This window comes from Leptosomus discolor, chromosome Z (assembly GCF_034619465.1).
Source record: "Leptosomus discolor isolate bLepDis1 chromosome Z, bLepDis1.hap2, whole genome shotgun sequence".
Taxonomy (NCBI): domain Eukaryota; kingdom Metazoa; phylum Chordata; class Aves; order Leptosomiformes; family Leptosomidae; genus Leptosomus; species Leptosomus discolor.
This window is the reverse complement of record NC_141419.1, coordinates 91,107,066-91,133,345: the sequence shown is the minus strand read 5'-3', so window position 1 is coordinate 91,133,345 and position 26,280 is coordinate 91,107,066. Positions and strand designations below refer to the sequence as shown.

Here is a 26,280-nt window from a genome sequence, read left to right as displayed (position 1 = left end):
TCTGAGGAACTGGCTTCCGTTCCTGTGCAAAGAACAGGTCAAAACCCCCTCCTACAGCACGGCGGACACGCAGCGTGTTTTAGCGAGCCAAAGTTAAGCTTGGCCAGTCAGCCCCAATGGATCTATCTGTCCCGGCGATTTTAGCTCGGACCCTCCTGTTGCTCCACCTGCCCCTCTGTTAGAAATTACGGCCCTCAAGCAAGGTGGCAGAGGCAGACGTGCCTGAGCTGACAGTCAGGCGCTCGAGCTGCGACGGAGCAGGGGCTAGAAGTAACACCTTGCTCTCTGAACCGGCTGGCTGGGGACAGGTTTGCTTCTGTCACGTCTGCTGTGGCAGCGGTTGAACGCCAGCGCTGCTGGAAGGTGAGCAGGGGCGTCCTACGGCTGGAAGTGAGCTCTCTTTTCGGTTCCAGACCTGCTATGAAAACATAGCCCTGGCCAGTCTCAGAGCTTACATCTCTCTCTGGCCAGGAGGGACGGTGACTATCAAGGGCATTGACTCATTGTCACTTAGGATGACATTTGGCTTGGTCATTCCAGTAGGACTGATAAGGCCACTTGTTTATTCACAGCTAAAGCCACAAAAGGATTTACGTGATACAACATTCCTGGACCTGTACGCTTCCCACTGCCTGCTGGGCTCTTCCAGGGCAGGATAACGGGTGCAGCCTCCTTCCAGTCCCAGGAGCACATCCATAGGAGAGGTGTGAAGCCAACACATTGCTGGCTGCTCGGCAGAAAACCTGCAGCAGGAAGGGTGGGAACATCTCTGCCACAGCATAGCGTCTGGCCTCGTGGTTCGGATGCAGCTTTGAAACCTCTCAAGGGAAGAAAATTGAAAATGGGTCTCCCGCATCCTGGGAGTGTGCTGTGGCCGCCACGCCGCTGGGTTAAGATGGGCACTGTTGCTTTCTGCAGGTTTCTGTCTCAGGAGATGGTAGAAACCTTGGGATGAGCCCTTCGCGAGAGGATGCTGCCAGCAGGAGATTGCAGAGCACAAAGCAGAGGAACGGTTCAGGTCTGAACACAGTTGGATCTTTGCTTTCAACGCCTGCTGAGAGAGCGGCGTCCTCCTGGGCATGGACAGTCACCAGGGCTGGGTGGTATGGGCAGCAGAGCTAACAGGGTGGCACCAGGGGAAGTCCTATGGAGCTGAGATTCCAGTAGGATCAGGAAGCATCTGCCTTCCACACAGGAGTTTTCAGGAACATGATTTTGGGCTGACATGCCTGAATTTTCTGCTTGGGATCCAAAAGCTCTTTTCGAGTCAGCTCGTGCAAGCTAAATATCCAAGGCAGCTGGTGCACTGGGGGGAATAATCTGGGTAAATCTCAACAAGGGCACATGCTCAGCTGCCTCAGCCCTGATCTCAGCAGCAGATATGGGCTAGGCTGCCTCTGAGAGCATTTGTTAACGTCCCAACAAAGATGAAAACATGCATCTCATTTCCTGACACCATCCGCAGAAGCTCCTACCTCTACGCTTCCACTACCGCAAGCCCTCAGCAGCTGATCGTAAACAGTTCCACGTGTCAGGGAAACAGAAAACCTAAGTAACAGAAAACGTAAGTAACAGAAAACGTGCCCTGTTTGTTTTGGATTCGATTGATGAACGCAGTGACCATGTGGTAACTCCCACCGTGTGTCCACTATTTATGTTTCACATCGCTCTTCCAGCTTTCTCTGAATATCTTTCCTTGCTTCTGTGCTCTGCTGCTAAGAAGCAGCTGCACGCAAAGGTGCTTCCCGTGCAAAGGGTGGTTTCCTCCACCAGCAGCACACGGAAGCAGGTGCAGCAGGGAGGGCAGAAACGACGGAGTAAAATTGCACAGTGGGCTGTGAGAGGGGATTCCCGCAGTATGGTGGGGAAGGCCATGGAAATGTTTGAGGACCTCAGCTTTTCCTAGTTTTAATTTATCGCGACTGGAAACTTAGCACTCTTGGAAGCATTGCTGTTATTGTTCCATAGGAAGGACACCTGAAACACCAATAAAAGTGTTGAAGTCATCGCCGAGATCTCTTTTTACGTATTTACTGTGTCCTTGAAGCGATGAGACCCCAGAGGCCACACTTTTTCTCATCTATTTGTTTTTCTCTAGTAACGCGTGATTTAGAAAGGCTGTCGTGCGTGTATTTTGGCAGTGCCGATCGTTGTTCACATTAACCACTGTTCTGAGACGGCTGTGGGTACTGAGGTGCTGAGCGGCTTCTAATCGCATGGACAATGACAGAAGTGCTAATTGGTGAAAATGCACCTTGAGTATCTCAAAGTAAGCATCCAGGACCAGAAGCTAGTCTGTGTTCTTGTGAGTACGGGCTCCTAACTCCTTTTTTTTCATCAGAACTTCGCATATAAAAAGAAGACATAATATTTGCCTGCATTGTAGCAGGCTTCCTTGCTTTGAGATGGGTGCATAGAAGTAACCTGGAGACTGTGCAGAAAGCTTCTCTTTGAAAGCAAAATAAAGCAAAAAACATTTTAAAGCAGGTAAATGGAGAGCTGCAGTCACAATTAGCACTCTACATGTAGTTTCCAGCCATGTAAATATTTGTGGGGGTTCAAGTATTTCCCTCTTGCCATTTAGGCGAAATTCTACCTTCAAAGCTTTGGGGTTTTTTAGCACTAAGCAAGAGATCCAAGAATAGCCTGTCGGTCAGCGCGTTTACCGGGCAGTAAGTTCTTGCTCTGCTCTGGTTATTTCTAAACGCAGAGTTAAACCCGGACTCTCTCATGCCGAGGAGGTGCCTGGACACCAGAATACTGACCGCTCGGGGAGATGTTTCTCTTGGTTTTCTACTCTGCCGACCTTTTCTCCATGAGCCTTTTGCTGGAGCTGGGTACCACTTTCAGGAAATGTTTTGGGTTTACTCAACCGCTGCTCTGTCAAATTTCCTGAGCAGTTCTAGTGCCAAACACCGTCTAAAATGGAAAAATAAAAAATCCTTTATTTTAACAAGCAAGTCTTTAAATACCAGTTGCACTTTATAAAGACGAATCTCTTTGGTCTCGTCTCTTGGATACCTCTGTTAACGACGCGCTCCTCTCTATCCTCATCCTGAACTGCCATCTAGCTGCAGCCCTTGGGCTTGCTCCTTGGTCTGATTTCTGGCCTGCAAACACTGGCCCTGAGCTGAGGGTGAATCGAGTTGTGTCTTGGCTCCAGTGTCAGCCTCTCCTGACCAAAACAGTTGTCTTCCCTCAACAGCAAGGCCCGAACCCCTCCGGGAGCCGTTTTGCGGGGGCAGGCCTGGGGCTGCGGGGAGCCCTGCAGGGGTGCCCGGCTGCACCCGCGCTCCCACACACAGGCACCGGGATGTTGCTCCCCGGGGGTCTGTACTGGTTCCAGTCCTGTTCAATACATTCATCAACGCCCTGGATGAAGGGACAGAGAGCACCCTCAGCCAGTTTGCTGACGATACTAAACTGGGAGGAGTGGCTGACCCGCCAGAAGGCTGTGCTGCCATTCAGCGAGCCCTGGACAGGCTGGAGAGCTGGGCAGAGAGGAGCCTTATGAGGTTCAACAAGGGCAAGTGTAGGGTCCTGCACCTGGGGAGGAATAACCCCCTGCACCAGTACAGGCTGGGGGGCGACCTGCTGGAGAGCAGCTCTGTGGAGAAGGACCTGGGAGTCCTGGCAGGCAACAAGTTGACCATGAGCCAGCAACGGGCCCTTGTGGCCAAGAAGGCCAACGGCATCCTGGGGTGCATCAAGAAGAGTGTGGCCAGCAGGTCGAGGGAGGGTCTCCTCCCCCTCTCCTCTGCCCTGGTGAGGCCACACCTGCAGTGCTGTGTCCAGTTCTGGGCCCCCCAGTTCCAGAGGGACAGGGAGCTCCTGGAGAGAGAGTCCAGCAGAAGGCTACGAAGATGATGAGGGGACCGAAGCATCTCTCCTACGAGGAAAGGTCGAGAGACCTGGGGCTCTTCAGCCTGGAGAAGGGAAGGCTGAGAGGGGACCTTATCAATGCTTATAAATACCTAAAGGGTGGGTGTCAAGAGGATGGGGCCAGGCTGTTGTCAGTGGTGCCCAGGGACAGGACAAGGGGCAACAGGCACAAACTGGAACACAGGCAGTTCTGCTTGAATATGAGGAAAAGCTCCTTTACCCTGAGGGTGACAGAGCCCTGGCACAGGCTGCCCAGGGAGGCTGTGGAGTCTCCTTCCCTGGAGATATTCAAACCCCGCCTGGACGCGTTCCTGTGTGACCTGCTCTGGGTAGTCCTGCTTTAGCAGGGGGTTGGACTAGATCATCTCCAGAGGTCCCTTCCAACCCCCACTGTGGCTGGCCCACACGCATGTTTATTTCCACACCTCCGCCTCACACGCGGGGCCCTGGGGTCCTGCCGCCCTGACCAGCCCCTCGCCCCCGACCCCCCGCCGCGTATTTATCGACGCTCCCTGCCGCGCCCTTCGTCCCTCGCTGCACCCGGTGCCTCCGCGACGCTCCCTGGCCGAAATCCCGCCCGCGCTCTCGCGAGAGCGGGAGGCCCCGCCGGCTCCCGGCATGCCTTGCTCTTCCTCTTCCCCGCCGCCGCCCAGAGGTGAGGCAGCCATGGCCGTCGGGGAGCGGGCGCAATCCGGGCCCATCCTCCCCGGGGAGGCGATGAGGGGGCTCGGGCTCGGTATTTGTGGGGCTGGCGCGGGGTAGAAGGTGGGGACGGGACGGAGATGGCGGAGCTGGGTGGTGTCCGGCGGGGATGAGGGGGAAGGAGACGCTGTGAAGCGGCCGGGGCTGCGGTGATGACATTTCTTAGGACACCTTTGGATTTAATTGTGAAAAGAAAGCGTAATCTCTGAGCAGCTCCTTAAGTCAGCGATCGGCAGCAAGGCGAACCACCCAGGGTCTGCTTCTTCGGGTTAGACGTTTCATAGGAGGGTGTTTTGTGGTTTTTTGGTGGTTTTTGTTGTTTGGTTTTTTTTTTTTAAATTTTTTTTTGTTTGTTTTTATTTTTTTTTGTCAGCTGAGCTCCGAAAATGGTGCGCTACTCCCTGGATCCGGAGAACCCCACCAAATGTGAGTCGTTTGCCGTGAACGTTCGCGTTCGCTTCACCGAAGCCATTGAGGTTTTCATTCCAAAAGTCGGTTTTATTTCTCCGCAGCGTGCAAGTCACGGGGATCCAACCTGCGGGTGCACTTCAAGGTACAGCAAAAGCGAATTCGTTTGGGTTTGGGGGTTAATTTGTTACGTCATTGTTGATTTTTTTTTGGTTTTAGGAAGCGTCTTCATTTTCTGTGTTATTACATAGTTAGAATCGTAGAATCGTTAAGGAACCAAACCAAGATGGTGCGTCCTAAAAAGCTTCCCATCCCACCTCGGTAACAAAATACCGTCGGAAGACAGTTGCAGGGAATTTCGGAGGAGAAATTGGGCTAGTGTTAGGTGAGAGATGTGTTTCATATGTCTTAATCTGCCTTTTTGGCTGGTTGGAGGGAGCATCAGGCTCGTCTGATGTGTGCTGGTCAAGGAGGACTCAAGGGGGAGGCTTGGGTTTGGCGTGAGGACAGAGGTTCCTCTGGACAGAGGTTCCTCTGGAAAAGGTTTAGGTGCGGCAGTGAACGCAGGACACGTTGGACTTAAGCACAGAACCAAAGCTGAGCAGGTGCTTTTCTGCTCGGTGTTACACAGCGCAGGCGAAAAGAGATTTCACTTATTTTTCTTTGCTCTTTTGTTGTGGTCAGGTAGGATTATAGTTCTTCTCCTTGATTTTTTTGTTTGTTTGTTTGTTTCTGAGCCTTCTCTCCCCTTTATCATCCCCTTAGAGATTTAATCACGTTTGTAGCTTGTGCAGCATGTTTCCTCATGGCTTCCTCTGAGGTGCCAATATTTGACTTTTCAGTAGGAATTTATCCTTCAGGGTCTTGGGTTTTGGTTTTTTTTTTGGATTAGTGGCCAAAGAGGAGCTATGAGAGCTATAAATACTCAAATTTAAATTTTACTGGAAAGATCTAGCTATTAAGTGGAAAAAAAAAAAAAAAAAAGAGTTGCAAATTCAGTAATGGAAGTCATACCAAGGGTTAGAAGAGTAGGTAGGAAAAAAAACCAAACCCCAAAAAATAGTGTTGCTAATTATTCTTCATTCTTTAATTTTATTTTTTTGGGTGAGTGCATTTAAACGAGTCTGTAGCAAGAAGAATAGGATCGAGGAAAGGGAGAGGAGCGCTTTTGCTGGCGTTGTAGCTTGGAGAGATGTCTTATGAGGAACTTTGCTGTGCTCTGTGTTGGTAGAACACTCGAGAGACTGCCCAGGCCATCAAGGGCATGCACATCCGCAAGGCCACCAAGTACCTGAAGGATGTCACCCTGAAGAAGCAATGCGTTCCCTTCCGCCGCTACAATGGCGGAGTCGGGAGATGCGCCCAGGTGAGGCCCGAGGTGAAGCGGTGAGAAGGACGGTTGGGTGGTGGCTGGTTGAGTTAAGATGACGTTGAGACGGCGTGGAAAATGGCCCGTGGTTTATTTTGGTACGCAGTCTTCCAAAAAGCGGATGTGACGGCAAGTTGACAGCTGTCATGGGTTGAGGCTGGGCCGGCCACTAACAAATGACAGACACTCTCTGTCAACCCCTCTCCCCCCAAAAAAGGAAAAGGAGAGAGAACAAGGGGGAGAGACTTTACGGTTTGGAAAAGAAAACTAAAACAGCTTTAATGAAACAATAACAATAAAAGAAAAAATAATGAGAAGAATAAGGAAATAATGAAATAGTGAAATGTACACAATATGTACAAATAGATACAAACCCAATACCGAACCCAACTCCTCCCACCCCGATGATGACACGTCCCCAGCACGCTGCAGGGCTGGCACTGGGGCAGTCCCAGGCTGGACTGGGCAGCAGACAGGGACGGGATGCAGGAGCTGGGCTCAGGCCCTGGATTCAGGGACGCACGGGTCGGGATGGACGACAGAAGGACAGACAGAGCCCTCCTCAGGTGTCGCCATCGAAGGAGAGAGATTGACCCTGGTGACCCCTCAGCTTTGCACTGACGGTGCCGTCCGTGGGGTGGAACACTCTGTGGGTCAGGTTTGGGTCCCCTGGCCGGTTCGCTCCTCCCTGCAGGGGCGGCCTTTTTCGGGCTGGGGACCCTTTTCCCTCCCGCAGCCCAACACGGGCACAAGACTCAGCAGTGACCTCGGTCGCTCCAAGAACCAGTCCCAGCCAGGGCCTCTCTGCATCCCGTTCCTTGGTGCTGGCTGTGACCATAACCTGATGGTCACAGTCCCTGTCTGGGAAAACGTGCTGCTGGTTCAGACAGTGCCGTTAGTTAGAGGAGACTTGACTGAAAAGTTAAAGCACTAAAACAGAATTAGTTCTGATTTAGCCCAAACCAGGACAACGGCATCTAAAGGGCCAGTTGGGTTGTAGCGGGGCAAATCGGGAACTATCTTCTTCTTCCAGGCCAAGCAGTGGGGCTGGACGCAGGGACGGTGGCCCAAAAAAAGCGCGGAGTTCTTGCTGCACATGCTGAAGAACGCGGAGAGCAACGCCGAGCTCAAGGTGGGCCACGTCGACGGTCTCGAGTGCGAAGCGTTGGTGTCGTGCGGTGTGGCTGGGCAAGGCCGGCTTTGTAGGAGGAGCCGAGTTGTGTAGAGGTGTACCGCGCATTTGGGGTTAGGCCACGTGTGTTTTTCAGCCTGAAACATGAGAGATAACTTTTACAGGTAGCTCATGGGTGTGTGGTTATCAGCTGTTCAGAGTGTGGTTTAGAGCTCGCAAAATCTAGATAAGGAAGCAAAATCTCTAGAGTCTTGGTTAATTCATACCTTTGTGAAATACTCTGCGCTTAATTTGGTAACTGATGGCAGTGATGACTTCTCTTAGGACACCTTTGGAATAACCATGAAATAATACCTCCTTTCTGAGCCATCGGCACCATTTTAAATTAGTAGAATCATTAAGGTTGGAAAAGATCTCTAAGACCAAGTCCAACCGTTGACCCAACCCCGCTGTGCCCGCTAAACCACATCCCCAAGTGCCACATCTACACAGTTTGTGAACACCTCCAGGGGTGATGAGTCCATGACCTCTCTGGGCAGCCTGTTCCAGGGCTTGAACACTCTGTCAGTGGAGAAATTTTCCCTGATGTCCAACCTGAACCTTCCCTGGCACAACTTGAGGCCGTTCCCTCTTGTTCTGTCGCTTGTTCCTTGGGAGAACAGACCGACCCCACCTCACCACAGCCTCCTCTCAGGCAGTTGCAGAGAGCGATCAGGTCTCCCCTCAGCCTCCTCTTCTCCAGGCTGAACACCCCCAGCTCCCTCAGCCGCTCCTCACCAGACCTGTTCTCCAGACCCTTCACCAGCTTCGCTGCCCTTCTCTGGACACGCTCCAGCACCTCCGTGTCCTTCTTGCAGAGAGGGGCCCAAAACTGCACCCACCATTCGAGGGGCGGCCTCACCAGTGCCCAGTACAGGGGCACGATCCCCTCCCTGCTCCTGCTGGCCACACCATGGCTGATACAAGCCAGGAGGCTGTTGGCCTTCTTGCCCACCTGGGCACACTGCTGGCTCATGTCCAGCCGGCTGTCGACCAGCACCCCCAGGGCCTTTCCCTCCACGCACCTTTCCAGCCACTCCTCCCCCAGCCTGTAGCGTTTGAAAAGTCACAAGTTTTCTCTTTCCCCCCCCTCACCCCTGCAGGGTCTTGATGTGGATTCTCTGGTCATCGAGCACATCCAGGTCAACAAAGCTCCCAAAATGCGCAGGCGCACCTACAGGGCGCACGGCAGGATCAACCCCTACATGAGCTCCCCCTGCCACATCGAGATGATCCTCACCGAGAAGGAGCAGATTGTCCCGAAGCCGGAGGAAGAAGTTGCTCAAAAGAAAAAGGTACGAAGCGGCGCGTCGGTCCCGCTCTTTGGGTTGCTGTGATGACTCTTAGGACACCTTTGGAGCACCCATGAAAAAAAAAAAAAAACAAAACCAAAGTTGGTTCTGAGCAACCTCAATATGGATTGAAAACACGATGTAGGAAGGTGTCTTGGTTTGAAAAGACAGGTGTCTGTGGAGGAAGGCAGGAGCCTCCCTTGAAATGGAAAGTGCAACCCCCTTCCCTCCAAATTATTATAATTTTGAAATTAACGGGCCTTCAGGCAAAGATATGGGGAATAGGAATAACAGTTCTTTACTAATATATATATATATATAACACAAGGCAGGGAAAAACCAAACAACCCCCTGGTTTACACTGACAGAGTCAGGAATACAACCTGACACCCTGTTAGGGTGGCAGTAGCAGTCCGATAAGATGCTGGCTGCAGTCCTCCTGAAGCGATGGGTGTAGTTCTGTGGAACCAGCAATCAGGTAAAAGAGTCTGGTCTTCCTCCGAAGGTCCAGTGGTAGGTAGGTAGCTCTTGTCCTCTGGAACTCCAGTGGGGGGGAAAAGCTCCTCTGGGAATCCAGTGGAAGAAGGCTGCTAGGGTGTTCAAAATCTCCGTTTTTATTTGGCATGGACTGCTTGGCTCCTTCCCCCACTCCCCGGGCGGAGCATCTCACCATGGGATGGGGAGTCGTGAGGCAGTTCCTTGATGGGCCATGAACAGGAGATAGCCCAGGAGTGAGTTACCGATGGGTCAGGCGATAAGGCATTGTTGTGCCCAGTAACAGGAGATAGTCCAGAGGGGGGAGGCAGGGAGCACCGCCCCACCTGGTCTCAACAGCTCCTGAAGATGGTAATAGAATATATTTTTTTTCTTTTGGCACATTTTACACTGTAACGCAGGACAGAAGGTCCTTCTCGAGGGCGTGGGGGTTGACCCCGCACGGACGGTTTGTGCTTGGCTCTCGCGGTGTTCCCCGCCTGTGCGAGGTGTGACGGCGACGTGTCGGTGGGGTGGATGACCTGGAAGCCAGCCTGTAGGGCCGCTGGCCTGCCAGAATGTGTTTGTGAAGAACGGGCGAGGGCATTTCTCTAAAGGGCGACTCTGCCTTTTAAACTTCTTTTTGAGGTGTTTTTGGGGAAGGTGTGGGCTTCTCACCATGGTCTCAGTTCTGCCTTTTGTTTTTTTCAGATATCGCAAAAGAAGCTGAAGAAGCAAAAGCTGATGGCTCGGGAGTAAATCCGCTGCAACGGCTGTACATAAATAAAATTTAAAAGTTGAGGTTTTAGCCTGTGCTGCTGCTGTTTTGGGGGGGTTTTTTTGCTGTAAATCTCGGCTTTCTCAAGCCTGTGGCTTCCTGACACCACGCGGGTCGTGACGTCACTTGGTGTGCGTTATTCCTGTGCAAAAAAAAAAAAAAAAAAAAAACAACCAAAAAAGACGCAGACGCTGTTTTTCATCCCCCTGGCACGGCCCAGCGGGATCCTGCACCCCCCCGGGCACGGTCCGTACGGCGGCGGGCGCTGGGACCCGGGGAGCGCCGGGCCCTACAGCGGGTCCCGGCTGGGGGGGGCGGGGGGGATGTACCACGTGACGCGCACGCCGCCTTCTCCCATTGGCGGCGGAGTGCGGCAGCCGGAAGTGCTGGAGGAGGCCGCTTCCGGTGCGGCGGAGGAAGCTGCGGCAGCCGGTAGCGGCGCGGAGGGTCGGTGCCGGGTGAGGTGAGTGGCGGGGCCGGGCGGGCTCCGGCGGGGCCGGGGCTGCCCCCAGAAGGGTCCCGCTGTGGTCTTCCGGGCCTCCGGGGTGGCGGCGTCTCGCTGTTCGTTGCGCTTTTCCGCCGCGGCTCCGTTAACCGGGAGCGGGCGGGGTGAGTCCCGGGACGGACCAGCTCACCCTGAGGTGCGGAGCTCTGTGGTTTCAACGCGCGTTTGGGTGGTACGTAACCGATCGGGGAACATCTTTGCTCTCCGGCCTTTTGCCTCGGTACCAACGGGAGGGGGAAGCGCCACCGCCGCTCGTCGTTTACCGTAAACCGGGAAGGTCGGGCTGGCTTCTAGGGAACATTCTAGCCTGAACGTCGGCCTACAGAGAGCTGGAACGTGTTACGTGAGCTAGGCTAGGGCTAGGGGAAAAAAAAAAAAAAAAACACGTTTTTGTCTGCGTAGCCTTTTTTTTTCCCCCCGTTTCCACAATAATAGTTGCGAAACGATTGAGTTAAACGTGGGAAGCGGAGCCCAAACGTTCTCAAACTTGCAGTGTCACGCGTGTTCCCTCTGCTGACCATCATGTACAGTGGCTTACAGAGAAACAAAAGCTCCTCTCACAAAGAAAGAACCTTGCTATTAAAAGGGAATTTTTTTTTTTTTCCCCTGAAAATGAATTCCCTGCTAACCAGCCCACAGACCATCGCCAAATCACTGAGGAAACTCACAGAAGACCAAAGACATAAACCCATAGACACCAAAGAACAGTATTTAAATGTATTAGGGTGGGTGTTAACGCTTACAGCCGCTTGCTTTTGCAGCTGGCAGAGGTAGGATTTCTCTTTCGGTCGGGAATTTTGACGCGAAGTGGCTGCAGAGACACTTACTGTGCCTCAGAAAGGCAGCCTGGGGCTTTCCGTCCTGGTACCTTCTTTAGCTAGTGGATGAGTCCACAAAATCTTGCTGAAAATTCAGTATCTAGGAAGTTCTGGTGGAGAAAAAGTACCTGAATTGCCTTTTTGAATGGCTTTAATGCGTTGTCTTGTTGCCGTTGTCTCCATTTAAGATTCTTCTGGGACTTCAGCGAGCAGATCCTGTAAAACTGCATTTGAAGCAGCCAAAACTGCTATTCTGTTGGTTCCACAGAGCCTGGGGCTAAAAATCTTTAGGATAGCTTAAAAAAAAAAAAAGGTGAAGCACTGATCCCAGACGAAGTGCGTGCACCTGCCTCTTCATTCTCCACCCTGGAAAGCCTCTGTTTTGTTTGTTCATGTAAGAATCCAGATGTCAGCGGCCTAGAAAGGAGGAATGTGAAGGACAAAGCTGCTGTCGCTCCTTGGCCCTGAACGGGACAGCTCTAATCCTACTTAACTGCTTCCTCTCCTAGTTGTCCCTTTCTGCCCCTGCTGTTTTCATCAGGCTGCCGTTTTTTGAAGACTTTCTCCTGGTTTGGGGAGAGAGGGAAGGATTACTTTTCTAATAGTTAATTTTCTAATAGTTTCTCATGTATGGGTTTGGTGTGGGATCGAGTGGCTCCTCCTGTGCAGGAGGGAGCAAGTAACCCACGTTCTCCTTTTCGCAAATCCTGACTAGGATTCCCTTCCCCCCCCCTCTCGCCGGCCTGTCCTTCAGTGGTAGCAAGCTGTTAGGTGGATTGGGGTCCTGCCATTTAATTTCACCTTCAGTAAAAAAGGAATGAGAGAAACAAACCTTTTGGGCTCTCTGTTGTAACACGGTAAGAACTGGGCTAATATCTGTAGCTCACTGCTTAAGCTGTTTGTGTGTGGCTTAAGCAAAAAATTTTATTTTCTGAATTTGGCTTTCAAAGTTCCAGCTGTAGAACTGATGAAGTCATAGCAAATTGTGCTCCTTTTTCTTTAAAATGACCAGAATGTTTCCCTTCTGGTTGAAGACTTTGTAACATTGCAACACACAGCGTTTTTGAAACTTTTAACGATTAATCTGTAATTAAAGAATCTGTTTGAATACCAGCTACAATCTTTATTCATTATTTAACACTGTTTTCTTAGCTCATGGCATACAAACACTGTCATCCTAAGTTGTTGGGTTTTTTCCTCCTGACCAGCTTTGCCACAGAACAAGAGGAAGCCATGGTGTGCATTCCTTGTATCGTCATTCCAGTTCTCCTCTGGGTCTACAAGAAATTCCTTGAACCCTATATCTATCCCGTTATCGCACCTTTCATTAAGCGTGTATGGCCCAAGAAAGCTGTGCAAGAAACAACAGCCACAAAGCAAGGTGAAGGAGGCATCACTCGAAATCCACGGGCACGTTCAGCCGCAACAAGAGAACAGGAGGATGAATCTGGAATTTACAACGTAAGATTAATGCATTTAGCTAGCCAGGGAAACTCCAGACAAAGCACCCAGCGATAGTTCAGGGTGGGCACCACAAAAAAGTAACTAGTTGGGTGTTTTTACAGACCTTTTTTGGGGCTGTTTTGTTAGGAAAGGGACTTACTGGCACTGAGCCAGCTACAAATAGCTGCTTCAAGTCAGCTTCTGGTGAGTCTTGCAAGGACAGGAATTGCACCTGTTTTCTGAAACAGCTTAGTTAATTATTTTCTTTTAAATGATTGGCTATTCTTTCAGAGAAGGAAGAAGTCCAGTAATTGGTATGTTACACCAGCTGCATGAAGCAGAGTTAAAAAATCCCTACTCCAGCTCTGACACTCATAATGGGGGAAGATGTTTAGTGTATTTGTTATTTATCTCTTCTAACAAAATGCAAAGATCTGTATATGTTGTCTCTGCCCTCCTTCCCCGCTCTCCCCCTGAAGCAATAATTATATGTAAACCTGGAGAGACATCACCATTATGGTTCTCGCTGCAGATTTCTTCATAGACCTTGGCTGGCCTTGCTGCTAAAAGCCATTTTCATCACTGTTCTGGGTGTGGAGTCCTTTTCTGCCATCCCATTAATGATGCTGTCTTTTATTTGCAGTTTGAGAGCAACGGCGTTGTAAAAGGAATTGCTGCAGAGAGATCCACAGACGTTTCTGACAAGAAAACAGAGTAAAGGAATTCATAAGGATTTTGTTCCCTTGTGTCCAACATGAACTGGTGATATTTCTCGCACTTTGAGACTTTTTTTCTTTGCACGTTTTAGCTGAATAAACCCTTATCAGTTACAAGGGAGGGTCGCTTTTGCCACTAAAATGGTAGCTAGCACATTTCTTGATTTAACATGTATGAAAACTGCAGTTCTTTGTTTTCCTTACTGGAACTACCTTTCATCTATAACCTATTTGGCGTGACTAGAGTTTAGGTTAAACAACTTAGGAATAAATCTAGCTTTGGAAGGTAAATGTTATCTTAGCATCTTAGTTTCCTTAACTGCTAGAGCAATATTTCAGGCTTTTACCTTAAAACTGCAGCTGTTCTCGACCTTGCTAAAGAACTGTGAATGCATGGTGGCAACGTAAGCGTCGTGGTTCAATTACACAGAGTTTAGGTTTTAGGTTTTTCATGTCAAATCTGGGGATAAGCTAAAGGAGTTATGCTATATGCAAAATTTACTTAGCTTACTAAAAGCGGAAAATCTTGATTTGATACTTCCGTTAATGATTTTCCTTGAAACGTTGTGCCTTTCTTTCCTGAAAAGGAGCAGCAGGGGCATGATGCAAGAGAATTGCTGCTTTACGTTCTGTTGCAGTGTTTGAAAATGGTGTAGTTCTGTCTTAAAAAAAAAAAAAAAAATCCAAATAAAATCTCTTTAACGTGCTTGTGGAATTTTGAATTACAATAAACCAGGATTTTGTTTAAAAATAATTTGCCCCACACAATTGTTCTTCGGCTTCCGAGCTGTAAATATCTAAAGTGGTAACGAAATCCTTGAAAACCTGTAGAGCAGCCACAGGCAGAAGGAGGTCTTGGCACTACTGACTTCATGGTGAAGAAAGGGGACTCGGCAAGTCCAGCTGTGCCTCCTCCTGGTTAGACTCGCTCTGGTGCGGACTTGCATCCCAACGCGATGCTGCGGTTGTGAAGTGTCTGGGACATCCCTGTGCTCTGGGAGGAACAGAAGTGCTAATTCCTGCTTTGTCCTCTCTGCCAAACCAGAGCGCTCTTTAGAAGATTCAGACCGAAAACCTCCGAGCAATTTCAGATTGCTATTCAGGATTTATCATTTTCCCAAAAGTCCCACCTAAGGTATGCCTGAAAAGGCGTACCTTTTTATATGTGCAGTCCTCGAACCGTCACTGAGGTCCAGGCTTGTTCTTGTGACCGTGTTCTCGCCTGTCAGATGACCAGTGGTTCCAAAGACTTGCTTGTTGCCCACCAGATGCCTCTGGTGAGGCATATTGTTTCCTACCACTACCCAGTTCTGTCAGGTCTTGTGTGAATCTGCAGCGTTCACAGCTGGATATCGGGCCCCTTGTTGCTACGACCATTACTTCTGTAATGAGTTGAATCACAGAAAACTCCTTGTAAGGTGTTGCCTAACGCTGCTTGCTCTCCCTTAATGAGCTAGTCTATTAGGAAGTGAATTTGGTATTGCTGTTTAATCAGCATTTGCATCATCCTTGGAACATAATCCCCCATCTGATCCGTGTGTCATAGATAGAGCTTTCTCCCTGACCGGTGAAGTACCTACCTTTTTTGTTACTAAAACCTGGTTTTATTATTCTGAGTGTGCACACGTGGTATAATTCGTACAATAAAAGATAACAATACGAACTGTGCACTCCTGTGACTTCTCACAGATGTTGTTGTCTGAATCGTGTAGTAGAGGAGGAAGAGATTGGATAGTGGGAGCGAGGGAAGGAGGCTGCGCTAGCTTCCAAACATTTTTGTCCTCCGTTACCTTTGGATATTTTGCTCGTATTGTTGGAACGAATCATTTCCATCCATCGCAACTTCACCTGGTGAAGGGTGGATGTAATCTTTGCTGCGGTGGATTGGGTTTTCTAAACAGATCAACCCCCGCTTCGCCCCAAACAATAAATTCCTCTGCTACCACTGGCGCCAAAGTTCATGCTCTCGATCTGAAAGCTGGGAACATCGGAGTGTCGGAAATCACCTTGCAATGAGAAAGGAGGAAACTGCCTGCGAGAGTCACTCCAGGACGGAGGCCGTGCACTGTGCCTTTCAGACGTCTGCAGGAAGGAAGATGCGCTGCGGGCGTGCAGCTGAACGTCAGTGTGTGTTCTTATGTTGGAAGCGTGGCTGAAGAGATTGTCCCTTCCGCTGTGCTTCCCGTCCCAGGGCAGGTAGCCTTGGCCACTGTTGTAAAACGTCAGGCATCTCATAAACGGGCCCGAGTTTTGGAGTAGTATGTTCACCTCCAACAGCTGTGAACACGATGAAAAGCGGAGCAAGAGCTGTACTGGGGCTCCTTTGATTTGTAAACGGATGCAGTCAATTTATAAAGTGTGCAGCAGTAATTACTCTGAGTTATTTAGGATATTATACAAGGAAGTGCATCAGACAGTAACAGGGAAAATAAACTGCACAGTAAATTAGGCTGCAGGCTGAACTAGGCTTCTAGCTGTATGCCAGCACCGTATTTAAACACCAGGCCTACTAAAAAGACTGCAAAAAGCAAAACAGGCAGATAATGCAAGTAAAATTACCCCATTTGTGCTTTCTGGAATGGTGTTTCAGTACTTTTATTAGCCGCAGTTAAACGCTAATGTGACTAAGCTTCATCACAAAGCTTTCCTGAATGAGGCACTTCACTGGAAGTCCTGGCAGATTGGTGTTGCAAAATTTTCCAAGAATAGGTCAGTAATCCTATTGTGTAGTGAATATTTAAGCAAAAAAAAAAAAGTCAAAAAGTAAATGAACTGCCTGAGCCTGGGCAGGGGTGCAGGAGATCATCTGCTGGGATGCAAAGTGCACAAAGCCTTGCTTAAGAAAAATAACTAGGCAGAAATGATGGAAATCCTCATGTCAGAGACCAATATAGATCAAGTACATTTAATTTAACTGAGAAAACTTCCATACATTTGTTACTCAGTTAAAAGCAAGATTTACAAAAGGGCTTTGGCACCTAATGACGGCAGGTGGGCATCTACCAGAATTTACTAGACCAAGTAGCAGCTTAGTTTACACTGAAGACTTCCAGGAAATTGCAGAGTAGGCACCTTTAGGGACCAAAGTACCTGCAAATCGAGTCCAGGATCTTCAGGATTAAAGTTCTCTGGGTTTATTTAAATACTATTGAGGAAGAATCAAGAAATCAACTAATATTTGAAAATATTTGGAAAAAATTTCAAATCGACCAGTTTGAAGTATTTTTTCATTATGGGGAGGTCAAAATGTGGTACCTTCCATGTGCTGGTTTGCACAGGTAGCTGGGTGCCAAGGACTTAAACTTAATTGAATTACACCTTTAAAATACTGCAAGTATGTGCAAAAGAATTCTTACACAAAAGTTGAGATGGTTTTATGTTGCCAGTTATTTTGGTGGGCCTGATTCGGCATGCAAAGGCAATTCTGGCAGATTAAACGGGACATGATCATCCTCTAAAGATGTTTAAACAAGCAATGAATTCTGTGCAAAATTATCTTTATTCAGATGTGTTCATAGAACACAGTTAAATCCTGCCCACAGAGCTGATCTAATGACAGTAACACAATATGCTGTTATTACTCAAATGCTGCAATCACGCTCCAGCATTCTGGGAGCTGCTAAGGTTCAGTCCTTGGAGTCATTCCTTCCTGATTTCTGTACAATGCAGAACATCGCTGCTGAAAGAACAGTCTTTTCAGAGGTAAAGGTAGAAGAGAAATTTAATTTACACTTAGATTAACTAAATCTGCCTTCAATGGGAACCAATTCTCTTTCATTAAACTGCCTAAGACGTGAGAGAGGGGATTATCTTCCTTGTGCAGTTTTCTGATGATTAGAACACGCTCGCTGAAACACATTATTTTGGGGGTTTTGCAGACTGTCGTTACTTTTGCTTTTCAGTGAACCGGACTGCGGTAGTTTTAATTGAAATGGTCTAGAAGACCCTGTTTGCCACAGTCATTCTCTAGCCTCAGGAATGTTTTTAGATCATAGTAGTGCTTTCTTTTGTTGTATTTGAAACAGAAATTATTTAAAAAGTTGTGAATAGATGTATTTGTACATAGATAGATGTAGTGATACTTGTATTCTGCATGAGGACTGTTTTTCAGCTCCTTTTTTATGCACACAGCCCTACCTCTTTTACAGCCACTCTAGCTGTTGACTCTGCACCATTTTTATTGCTGTAGTGGTCTGATCAAACACCGTATGAACATGAGGCCAAACCCTATGCCAAGATTTTTGCTTTTACGTGGCAATGTGGATGAAGTGGTTACACCCCACCTTCGCACTTGGGCTGTTTGCATACGTGCCATTTGCTTGTGCAGCTGGGTTACCGGTACCTCTAAGAGCTGGGCTGTGTATTTAGCATCACACCCCGTGATAACAGCCTTATGTTCAGGACTAATTGTGTTGGGAAGGGTTTCCCTTTTGAAGGAACCATTGGCTACTTACAGAACCAGCTACCGATGGCACAAAAACCACCTCAGAGGTGGAGGTTACCAGAGGCAGGAGCAATGATGTAAAACAGCAACAGGGCAGGACTGTACCTGTTCAATTCATTACAAAAAAAAAGACAAATTGTTGAAATTACAGTTTTCATTACAAGAAAGACGTTGAGGTGCTGGTGATACAAAATTTCAGAGCTTCCAAACCCCCTTGCTAGTTGAATCCTCCTTCTTCAGCACAAGCCAGGGCCCCTTTTGTGATGCAACCTCTTGTACCAAGCAGTCTGTAGATGTTTGCTGGGCGTCTCCTTAACCTCTGGCATGTGTAGATAGTTTTGTCTCCTTGATGTCTCCTTAATGGCTCCTTGATATCTGGAGCTTTGTCTCCTTGACGTCAGGCAAGATGTTATCTATTTATCAACTTTGCTCAGCAAATAGCTAAAACCATCCTTGTGGGGGAAGGAAGACTCAGGAAAACAAAGACACCAGTGAAACTAAACAAAAATACGGGAGTAAAGCTTTTATGGATCACAGTGAGGCCTTAGTCAGGGATGGTCAGGGTTTAGCTCTTGCACTGGAGCGTGTCCAGAGAAGGGCAACGGAGCTGACGAAGGGTCTGGAGAGCAGGTCTGGTGAGGAGCGGCTGAGGGACCTGGGGGTGTTCAGCCTGGAGAAGAGGAGGCTGAGGGGAGACCTGATCGCTCTGTACAGCTGCCTGAGAGGAGGCTGTGGTGAGGTGGGGTCGGTCTGTTCTCCCAAGGAACAAGCGACAGGACGAGAAGGAACGGCCTCAAGTTGTGCCAGGGGAGGTTTAGATTGGACATTAGGAAGAATTTCTTTACTGAAAGGGTGGTCAAGCGTTGGAACGGGCTGCCCAGGGAAGTGGTGGAGTCACCATCCCTGGAGGTGTAAAAAAAAAAAAAAAAAAAAGTGTAGATGTGGCACTTTGAGACATGGTTTAGCGGGCATGGTGGGGTTGGGTTGACGGCTGGACTTGATGATCTTCGAGGTCTGTTCCATCCTAATGATTCTACGATTCTAAATCCTCCCTCGGGCATTATCTCCAGTCACCTCACCGCCCACGGACTGAAAAGGCGGGCCGCAGCGGGGAGGAGGCCGTGCCAGTCAGCCTCTGCCCCCCACCGCCCCGCGGCTCACCGAGGGAAGACCCTGGCCGCAGGAAGGGCTCCTCCGCACGGTGACCGCCCGCCCCGGGCAGCCCCTTGCAGCGCAGAGCCGCCGACCGGCGCCGGCGGGGGTCCCCCCGCAGCGGACTACACTTCCCAGCGTGCCCCGCGGCGCCGCCCCGCCTTCATCCCCCCGCTCCTGCCCTGCGCGCATGCGCGGCGGGGACGCGTTGGCGACGTGGAAGGATAGAGGCGGGCGGCAGCGGTGGGTGCGCGCCTGCGCCGGGCGGGGGCCGCTGGGCACCGCCCCCGCGGCGCGCGGGTGGGTGGGTGCGGGCGGCCGGCGGAGGGGCGGGGGGCGGCGGAGGCTGAGGGGAGCGGAGCGGAGCGGGCCCGAGCCGGGCCGGGCCGGGCGGCCCCGCCGTTGCCGGGAGCCATCTCGGCGGTGTCCCGGGGTGCCGGCGCCGCGGTACCGGCCGCTTTCCTGCCGTTGTGGTGCGAGCTGGGCGGGCGCCGCGGACGGGGTAAGCGGGGGCCTCGGCGGTACCTCCGGGCCCGCCCCGTCGCGGAGGGCTGTTGGGGTGGCGGAGGGGTGCGGGCAACGTCCGGGAGCGGGTGGACCCCAGCGGCTCTGCCCCGTCCCCCCTTCAGCGCTGGCGCAGGGAGCTGCCGCACCCCCCTAAACGTCCCGGCTGGTCCCTTGTCCCGACACCCGCCGTTGCTCGGCCCCATATCGCGATAGAAGAGGGCTGCGCTTGTGCCGTAACGCTCCGCACCGTCGCTGCGGAGAGTGCCAGGGGCCGCCGGGTGCGTACGCTCCCGGGGCACCGGCACCCACGGTGTCCCCCCTGCCCTGGGCTGGGGAGCGCGGGGGCCTGGGTGCCCCTCTGGGTGCTCCCTGTCAGGATCTCCAGGGGTCCTCCTGGGGCGCGGGCTGGTGCCTGCTGTCCCTTTATACCAGGTCGAAACCAGGATGAGAGGACTTCTTGTTTCGCACTCTTACTGACGTTTCTTAGTAGTGAAAACAGTATAAAATGGCATATTTTCCTTTCTGGTTTTGTGAACCAGGTGATTTTCATAGTGCTCAGTGCTCATTTTAGCAATATAACGGGTCTGTTCAGGCTCACTCTGCTTCTTGGCCACTCTTGACAGTTTGTCTTCATCCTTCTGAAGGAAAATATTTAGCAAGAGTGGGAAATACTTTGGTTTAAAATCAAATTTGTGTCTTACCTTAATTGACATCAGGTTTTGTCTTGTAGGCTTTCATGCAAAGCATTGTTTATTTTTTTTTTTTGTAATCTTTTGTGCTGTGTGTAGTGAGTTCGTGAGGCCATAATCTGATTTCTTTCATTGCGTGTACCGAGGGATAACATGCGGGGCTGCAGTTATAATCGTTTGAGGTATTTGTAGAAGTAATTAGATTGTTAGTATTTCCTGCATTGAGCACTTTTTGAGTGCAGGAGAGTGGAAAGAAGCTCCTGGGTGGTTGGCTCCAGTTTCCTAATGCAGGCTGCTGGTTTGTGTAATCCCCCATTTTGTCAGTTCCCAAGTAAAAACCGTTGAAGTTGCTGCAGTTGAGGTGACTTTAAAATCGTCATTGCTCCTCAGATTGCCAGGAGCTCAGGCAGGGCCTCATTCTGCTCTCTCCCTGGGCTGTTTTTGCTTTTCATGGTCCTGCTGCATCAGGAGAAGCCCACGGACAGCCCTGGGGGTGCTGGACCCTGCTCAGCACTCTCAGCTGGCCAAAGCAACCATCAGCTCCTTCACTTCCGGTGGTAAATTCAGTAGAAAAGTATTTATAGCAAATTAATGCTAAACTTAGGTGGCTCTGGTGCTTTTGGTGGTTTTTATCAGATGAATAGGAAGATCCCTGGATGGTTTTAACATGCTGGTGGCTGACAGAAGGTGTTAAAAGTAAGAAATCCTGTTTGGTGGGTAATGAACTGTTGTCGAAGTGGATGGTTAAAGATGATAACGATATTTCTTCAGAATGTATTCTCTAGAGTGGAAAGCCTATTGCACCTTATATTAATTGCGTGTTTCGGCAAGTATAATTTCATTTGCAGTAGGCCCCGGAGATGGGTGATATAAATAATGATGTGTAGTATAATGTAAAAGTAGGTACACATACAATCCAGATTTGGACCTCTCTACAACATGCATTTTTTATGCTGTGGATGGATTTCTAGCTGTGGGAAACATTTAAAGCGGAGAAACTAGCCCTGTTATAAAAATATGCATCATGTCCAATTGTGGGAAGAGTACAAATGTCAAAAATAATTGTATAACCTTTGAAATATAGCAAAATGTGCCAGTATTTAAAAAAATACAGACCTTTTAATGAACATCTAAGCATCTTTCTGAAGCTTAAAAGGTAATCGAATTTTTCTTTTTGAAACATTGCTTTGGCCATGAGACAAGTTTTATTTATGTCTGAGAGTGAAATAGGGAGAAAATCTTAAATACATGTCCTAGTAATCTTAACATAACTATACCAAGCTAGTAGCTACTTAGATTATTAAACCGTGCTAGGTGTAGCATGACTCGTTTCATATCTAGCCCTGCTGCCCATTTTAATTATGGCAGTAGCTGAGTGAATTATTGTAAATTGATTTTTAGGTAGGTATATTGAGTATAAAAAAAGAGAGGGGCAGACTTATCAATAATCGTAAAACATTTTCGTATTGAACAATTTCCAGCACTATAATCTATCATAGTTTATCAGGTAGTTTGTGTAAAATTGTGCTTTTGAAAACCGTCGATGTATTTGTGGTAATGAAAGTCTCTTTTCAGCCAGTGGAAGAAGATATGGTCAAACCAGTAATACTGGTACTGATATGCAGTATATTCTTAGGCTATAAAGTTGGGTCTTGTGCATGTTCTTGATTAGTCTTTTTTTTTTTTTTTTTTTAAGGTCTGTATTTCATTGATATTCTTGTTTAAAGTTCAGTTTGTTCCTCTCATTTTATAGTCCAGCACAGCTGTTCTGCAAGCAGCAGGAATCTCACTGGTGAGGGCAGACATTACCTTTAAATAAATACCTACTCACTGCAAAGAGCTGAATTAGTATTTGAATTTTGTCTTCTTGAAGCTTTTAAAAAATGTTATATACCTCTAGTAGTTATTTAACAGGTGGAGAAAAGTTGAGCCTTTTATACAGAAATACAAGGTGTGCTTAACCCAGCCTTCCTCCCTTCTAATAGTGTTTTGCTAATCAAAGAAGTTATTTCTGATGTATTCCAGAAAATACTTGCTGTGTTTGAGTTCTGACTGACTTGGGCCGTAGGAATGTAGGAGTAAGGATAGAGGTAATATTTTTTTCAATTGCCCCCACACCACTTCTCCTCCCCTCTACGGCAGGATATTTCTAAAACTGATGCTGTGATTCTGTTCTCAAATTGGTAGGCTTGGTGCAGTAATTATTTAATAAAATGTTACAACTGGAATTATGTAGGTGGTTAGAAGAATGATCTTTATAGGTTTTGTAGCTTTAATTTTTGTTAATTCGTGACAAATTTTAGAGACTTTTCAACCTTCAGGGAGATTTGGCCACAGGTATCATGTTTTAGTGTGGGAGTGTAAGTAGCAGCATTAAAATGGACAGAATTAAGGAGTCCCTGGCAGATCTTGTGGAATTTTGTGTTAATGAGCTGGAGTCATGTGTTGTTGCGTGTGTGTAAATTAGACAAAGAAGTACTTAAATGCTGTAAATGCTAATTTAGCTGTGAAAGTGAAATGGAAGCTCTCTGAAGTGGCATCAGCTTCTTAACAGAAAGGTGTTTGTGGGATTCACATCCCATCAGCAAAAGCTCCTTTGAGAGGTTTAATACGTACCTGCTGTCTCGCCTCTGACAGAACATTGTGACTGAGGGGAGAGAGGACAAATAAGCTTAATATAAGTTAGTCTTGTCACTTCATGGGTTTCTTACCCCACTTAATGGGTATGTGCTAATGTAAGGGCTGATACGTCATGGATGGAAATATGATAATTTTGGGGTTTGGGTCTTCAAAACAAGGTCATAATTTGCCACAAGTGTGTGTTTGCTTATTGGTGTCCCGTGCCATAATGTAATGTTTTCATATATGTTAGAGCACTGCGTGTGGATGTTTTTGTTCTGAGGCAGAGGGTTGGAACAGTGAGAAGGAATGGCATTTTTATGTCAAGATTTTTTGGATCTTGTATAACTTTAGAGAAAGACAGTTTGAGCTGCCTTATTTTTTTTTTCTCTATGAGTCAGTAGTTCCGGTTCACGACAAGGCTGTGAAGGTGACTAGTGGTTCATCTGAAACAAGCTGTTTTGAGATTAGTAAACAAGCGTCTCCTTAGTTGTCAAAATTAGTAGATTTGATCACCACAACAGTAACCTGTTGGTTAGTGATTGTATGTTATTATAAAGAATGGAAGAAAATGTGTGTTAGGTTCTTGAGGTGGCACTGAGAAAATACATAAGCCATACATCTCAGTCTCATTCGTGGCATTTAGGTTTTCATTTTTCTGTCACCTCCTTTTCAGAACACTTAATTAACAGTCAACACCAGGGATTACCATAGGGTGAACTAGCAAAGGTGATTTATAGCATCTCTTGTTGAGCGATTTGGTCAACGGCCACAATGTCCGGGCTTGCTCACATCCTATTTCTTCTGCCTGAAAGACGCTACTTAACCAAGAAGGTCTTGAAAGATCCCTTCCGCAGTTGTGAGCAGATCAACTGTCCTGTAGGTGGGACATGAAGTAAGCAGATTGTGCTCTTCAGAATTAGGCTTTTATTGATGGCTGACTCCCACGTAAAATGCATGTGGAAAAGGAACTGGAGCAGAAAACACAGTACTGTCACTATTTTTTTCAGCTGCTGTTTGCCTTCCCTATGAGGAGCCTTCCTTGCCTGCAGTAAATCCATCAAGATTAATCACTTCTGCTACGTGTGAGACTCTTTAGGCTTCAGTGGAACCCGTAAGGACCATACTGATGTCACTGCACTGCTGCTTTGTTCAGGCTCTTGCTACAGAAGAGAAAGGCAGTAGAACAAGTTAGTGGCCAGGAGGACCAAAAAAGATGCTGCGTTTTTTCATCCAGCTGAGTAAACAGTGGACGAGTGAGATAATTTATGTTGAGAGCTACCTGAAGGCCTTAAGATGGGGTTTTCTTTATTTTTCTTGTACTTAAGCATTGCGTGGACCACTTTGTAACTGTGTTGCGTTTCTTACTGCTGTCCAGAAGTACATCTGTCCTATGTTCCCTTTAAGGAAACATGCTTCGGTACCTGGTGAATGGTTCGTGTGCTGTGCTGCTGCAAAAAGTATATATCAAAGGGTTGTAGGTATAGCAGAGGCTTTCCTGACTACGGATGGTAGCCATCAAACTTGGTAGGCTCTGAAAAATAGTGGGTAGAGAAGAAATAGAGAATTTGACCGCTGTCTAGGCAGCTATGAAAGATGGTATTTGCCTCAGGTTGCAAAGATAGACACCTTTCTGGTCAACCAGGTTCTCTAAAAGAGCTCATAGGTTTTATCTTTCACAAAAACAGCTTGCCTGTCTTCCCCTGCTTTGCACAAGTACTTTTTCTTTTGTGGTGTTTATTTTTTTGTTTTTTTTTTTTTTGGTGATTGTGTGTATCTGACCACTTTCGGTGTGGAGAAGTAAGAGGTGTGGGTAAAGGGAATTGGAGAAGGGAGCGATTGCCAAATATACAGTAGAAAAAGGGAGGGAAATTGCAAGTCAGTACAGTAAAAAGTAAAATGAGGAGAAACAGTCTTTCCTGCATAACTCATTAACTTAAAATCAGTAGGAAACGTTCTTAGTTTGTATTCATGAAGGATGCATTTATTCCGTTCTGAAATCTCCCCTGCTGCTTGGTTGTAAGTGACTGGTTTATGAGAGGAGGTGAATTCTTCGTGGTGGTTTGGTTGCATTTCATGATTCTGACTCGTTAACGTGCTTAAAAACAAAGATTATTTCAGTGGTTTTCTCCGATTAAAAAATCCTAAATTCTGAGGATTCTAAAGATTTTTTTTTTTCCTAAAGATCGCTTTTGTGGGCATGAATTCTCATTGCCTTATATTTCTGCATCGTTAGTTTTGTTTAACAGAATTTTACCAATTTAGTTGGCAAAACCAAATTTTTGTGCTTTTGTGCCTCACTTTGGAGTACGTGTGAAGTCTAATGAGTGATCACTTGGTATGAGTGAAATATTCATATAACTGCTTTTTATTTTTGAAGACAGATCAAATCATATTTCTTGTTTTTTTTTTTTTTTTTTTGGCCTCGGTAATAGCACCGAAACAATTCCCCCAGCAGTGCAGTTGAGTAAACACTGGGAAGAGCTTTGTCAGTTTGCTTCTCAGATATATGAGTGCATGCTGCAGAGAGCTGAACTGTGGTTTGAATTACAGGGTCTACTTGCTGTTTGTTGTCTTCTTTTCTGGAAGTGGGCAGAAGGCAACTAGAGGGTCTGTAAGTAAGAGAAACTGTAGTCCAGCTGCTGAAATCAGAGCTTTTTTGATTCTTCCAGCGTCAGCGTTCATGTCTACAGTTAAGATCTATCCGTCCTTTTCTGGTACCTTTGGGTATGTGTGGTACCCAATTCACTTTCGTCTTGGAAAAGTGCTCTGTGTGGACACCATAGGTATTTCTAGCAGCAATTAAAGTTAATCAACACAGATTCTGATTTTCAGATACATTGAGGAGCCAGATGACATTGTTTTAGCGTATGTTTTTATTTGGAACGTTTCTTTGGTGCCCTGAAGTGCTACATGGTTGTTTACTGATGGACAGAAATAACATCTCTTACGTCATGAAAACTTTGCAGAGTTTGGGATGTGATGAAAGTGGTACAGTCTTCGCAATGCCAAGGTGCAGAGGGGCGGGGATTAAAGCAGTGCATGCAGGCACTTGCTCAGATCAGCTGGGACTTACTTGATCTCCTGTCTTTGGTTTGACTACCTCCCTTTCGGTGGGCCCAGAGATATTTTGAGTGTTGCATGGAAAATAGAAGTATTTTAACAGGAATAAAATCTCGGATTTGGGAGTAAGCTAGGACAGAGCACTGAGACTGTGACAGAAATAGGCTGGTGAGTTGCAAAAGCTGATTTGCTGTGAGCAGAAAGTTGAGGATCTTAATAAAGATGGCAAAAGAAGCAGGGCTTCTGGT

The 26,280-nt window shown here is 47.8% G+C and overlaps 2 protein-coding genes and 3 non-coding genes across 5 annotated transcripts; all 5 read left to right on the top strand.

Moving 5' to 3' along the window:
- Positions 1-4,728: 4,728 nt before the first annotated feature.
- Positions 4,729-4,798, top strand: LOC147413377 (small nucleolar RNA SNORD58). The gene has a single exon (XR_015184081.1). It is a non-coding gene; the product is annotated as a small nucleolar RNA SNORD58 (small nucleolar RNA).
- A 151-nt stretch (positions 4,799-4,949) lies between these two features.
- On the top strand, positions 4,950-10,106 carry RPL17 (ribosomal protein L17). Its single transcript, XM_086479534.1, has 6 exons — positions 4,950-5,010; positions 5,097-5,137; positions 6,224-6,358; positions 7,395-7,493; positions 8,636-8,827; positions 10,010-10,106. The coding sequence occupies exons 1-6, from the start codon at positions 4,971-4,973 to the stop codon at positions 10,055-10,057; spliced, it is 555 nt and encodes a 184-aa protein (XP_086335660.1). The 5' UTR covers positions 4,950-4,970; the 3' UTR covers positions 10,058-10,106.
- On the top strand, positions 7,796-7,863 carry LOC147413376 (small nucleolar RNA SNORD58). Its single transcript, XR_015184080.1, has one exon. It is a non-coding gene; the product is annotated as a small nucleolar RNA SNORD58 (small nucleolar RNA).
- Positions 8,861-8,941, top strand: LOC147413375 (small nucleolar RNA SNORD58). The gene has a single exon (XR_015184082.1). It is a non-coding gene; the product is annotated as a small nucleolar RNA SNORD58 (small nucleolar RNA).
- A 387-nt stretch (positions 10,107-10,493) lies between the features above and the next one.
- On the top strand, positions 10,494-14,312 carry CZH18orf32 (chromosome Z C18orf32 homolog). Its single transcript, XM_086479854.1, has 3 exons — positions 10,494-10,539; positions 12,608-12,860; positions 13,486-14,312. Exons 2-3 carry the CDS (start codon positions 12,633-12,635, stop codon positions 13,558-13,560), a joined length of 303 nt encoding a protein of 100 aa, XP_086335980.1. The 5' UTR covers positions 10,494-10,539; positions 12,608-12,632; the 3' UTR covers positions 13,561-14,312.
- The last annotated feature ends 11,968 nt before the right edge of the window (positions 14,313-26,280 follow it).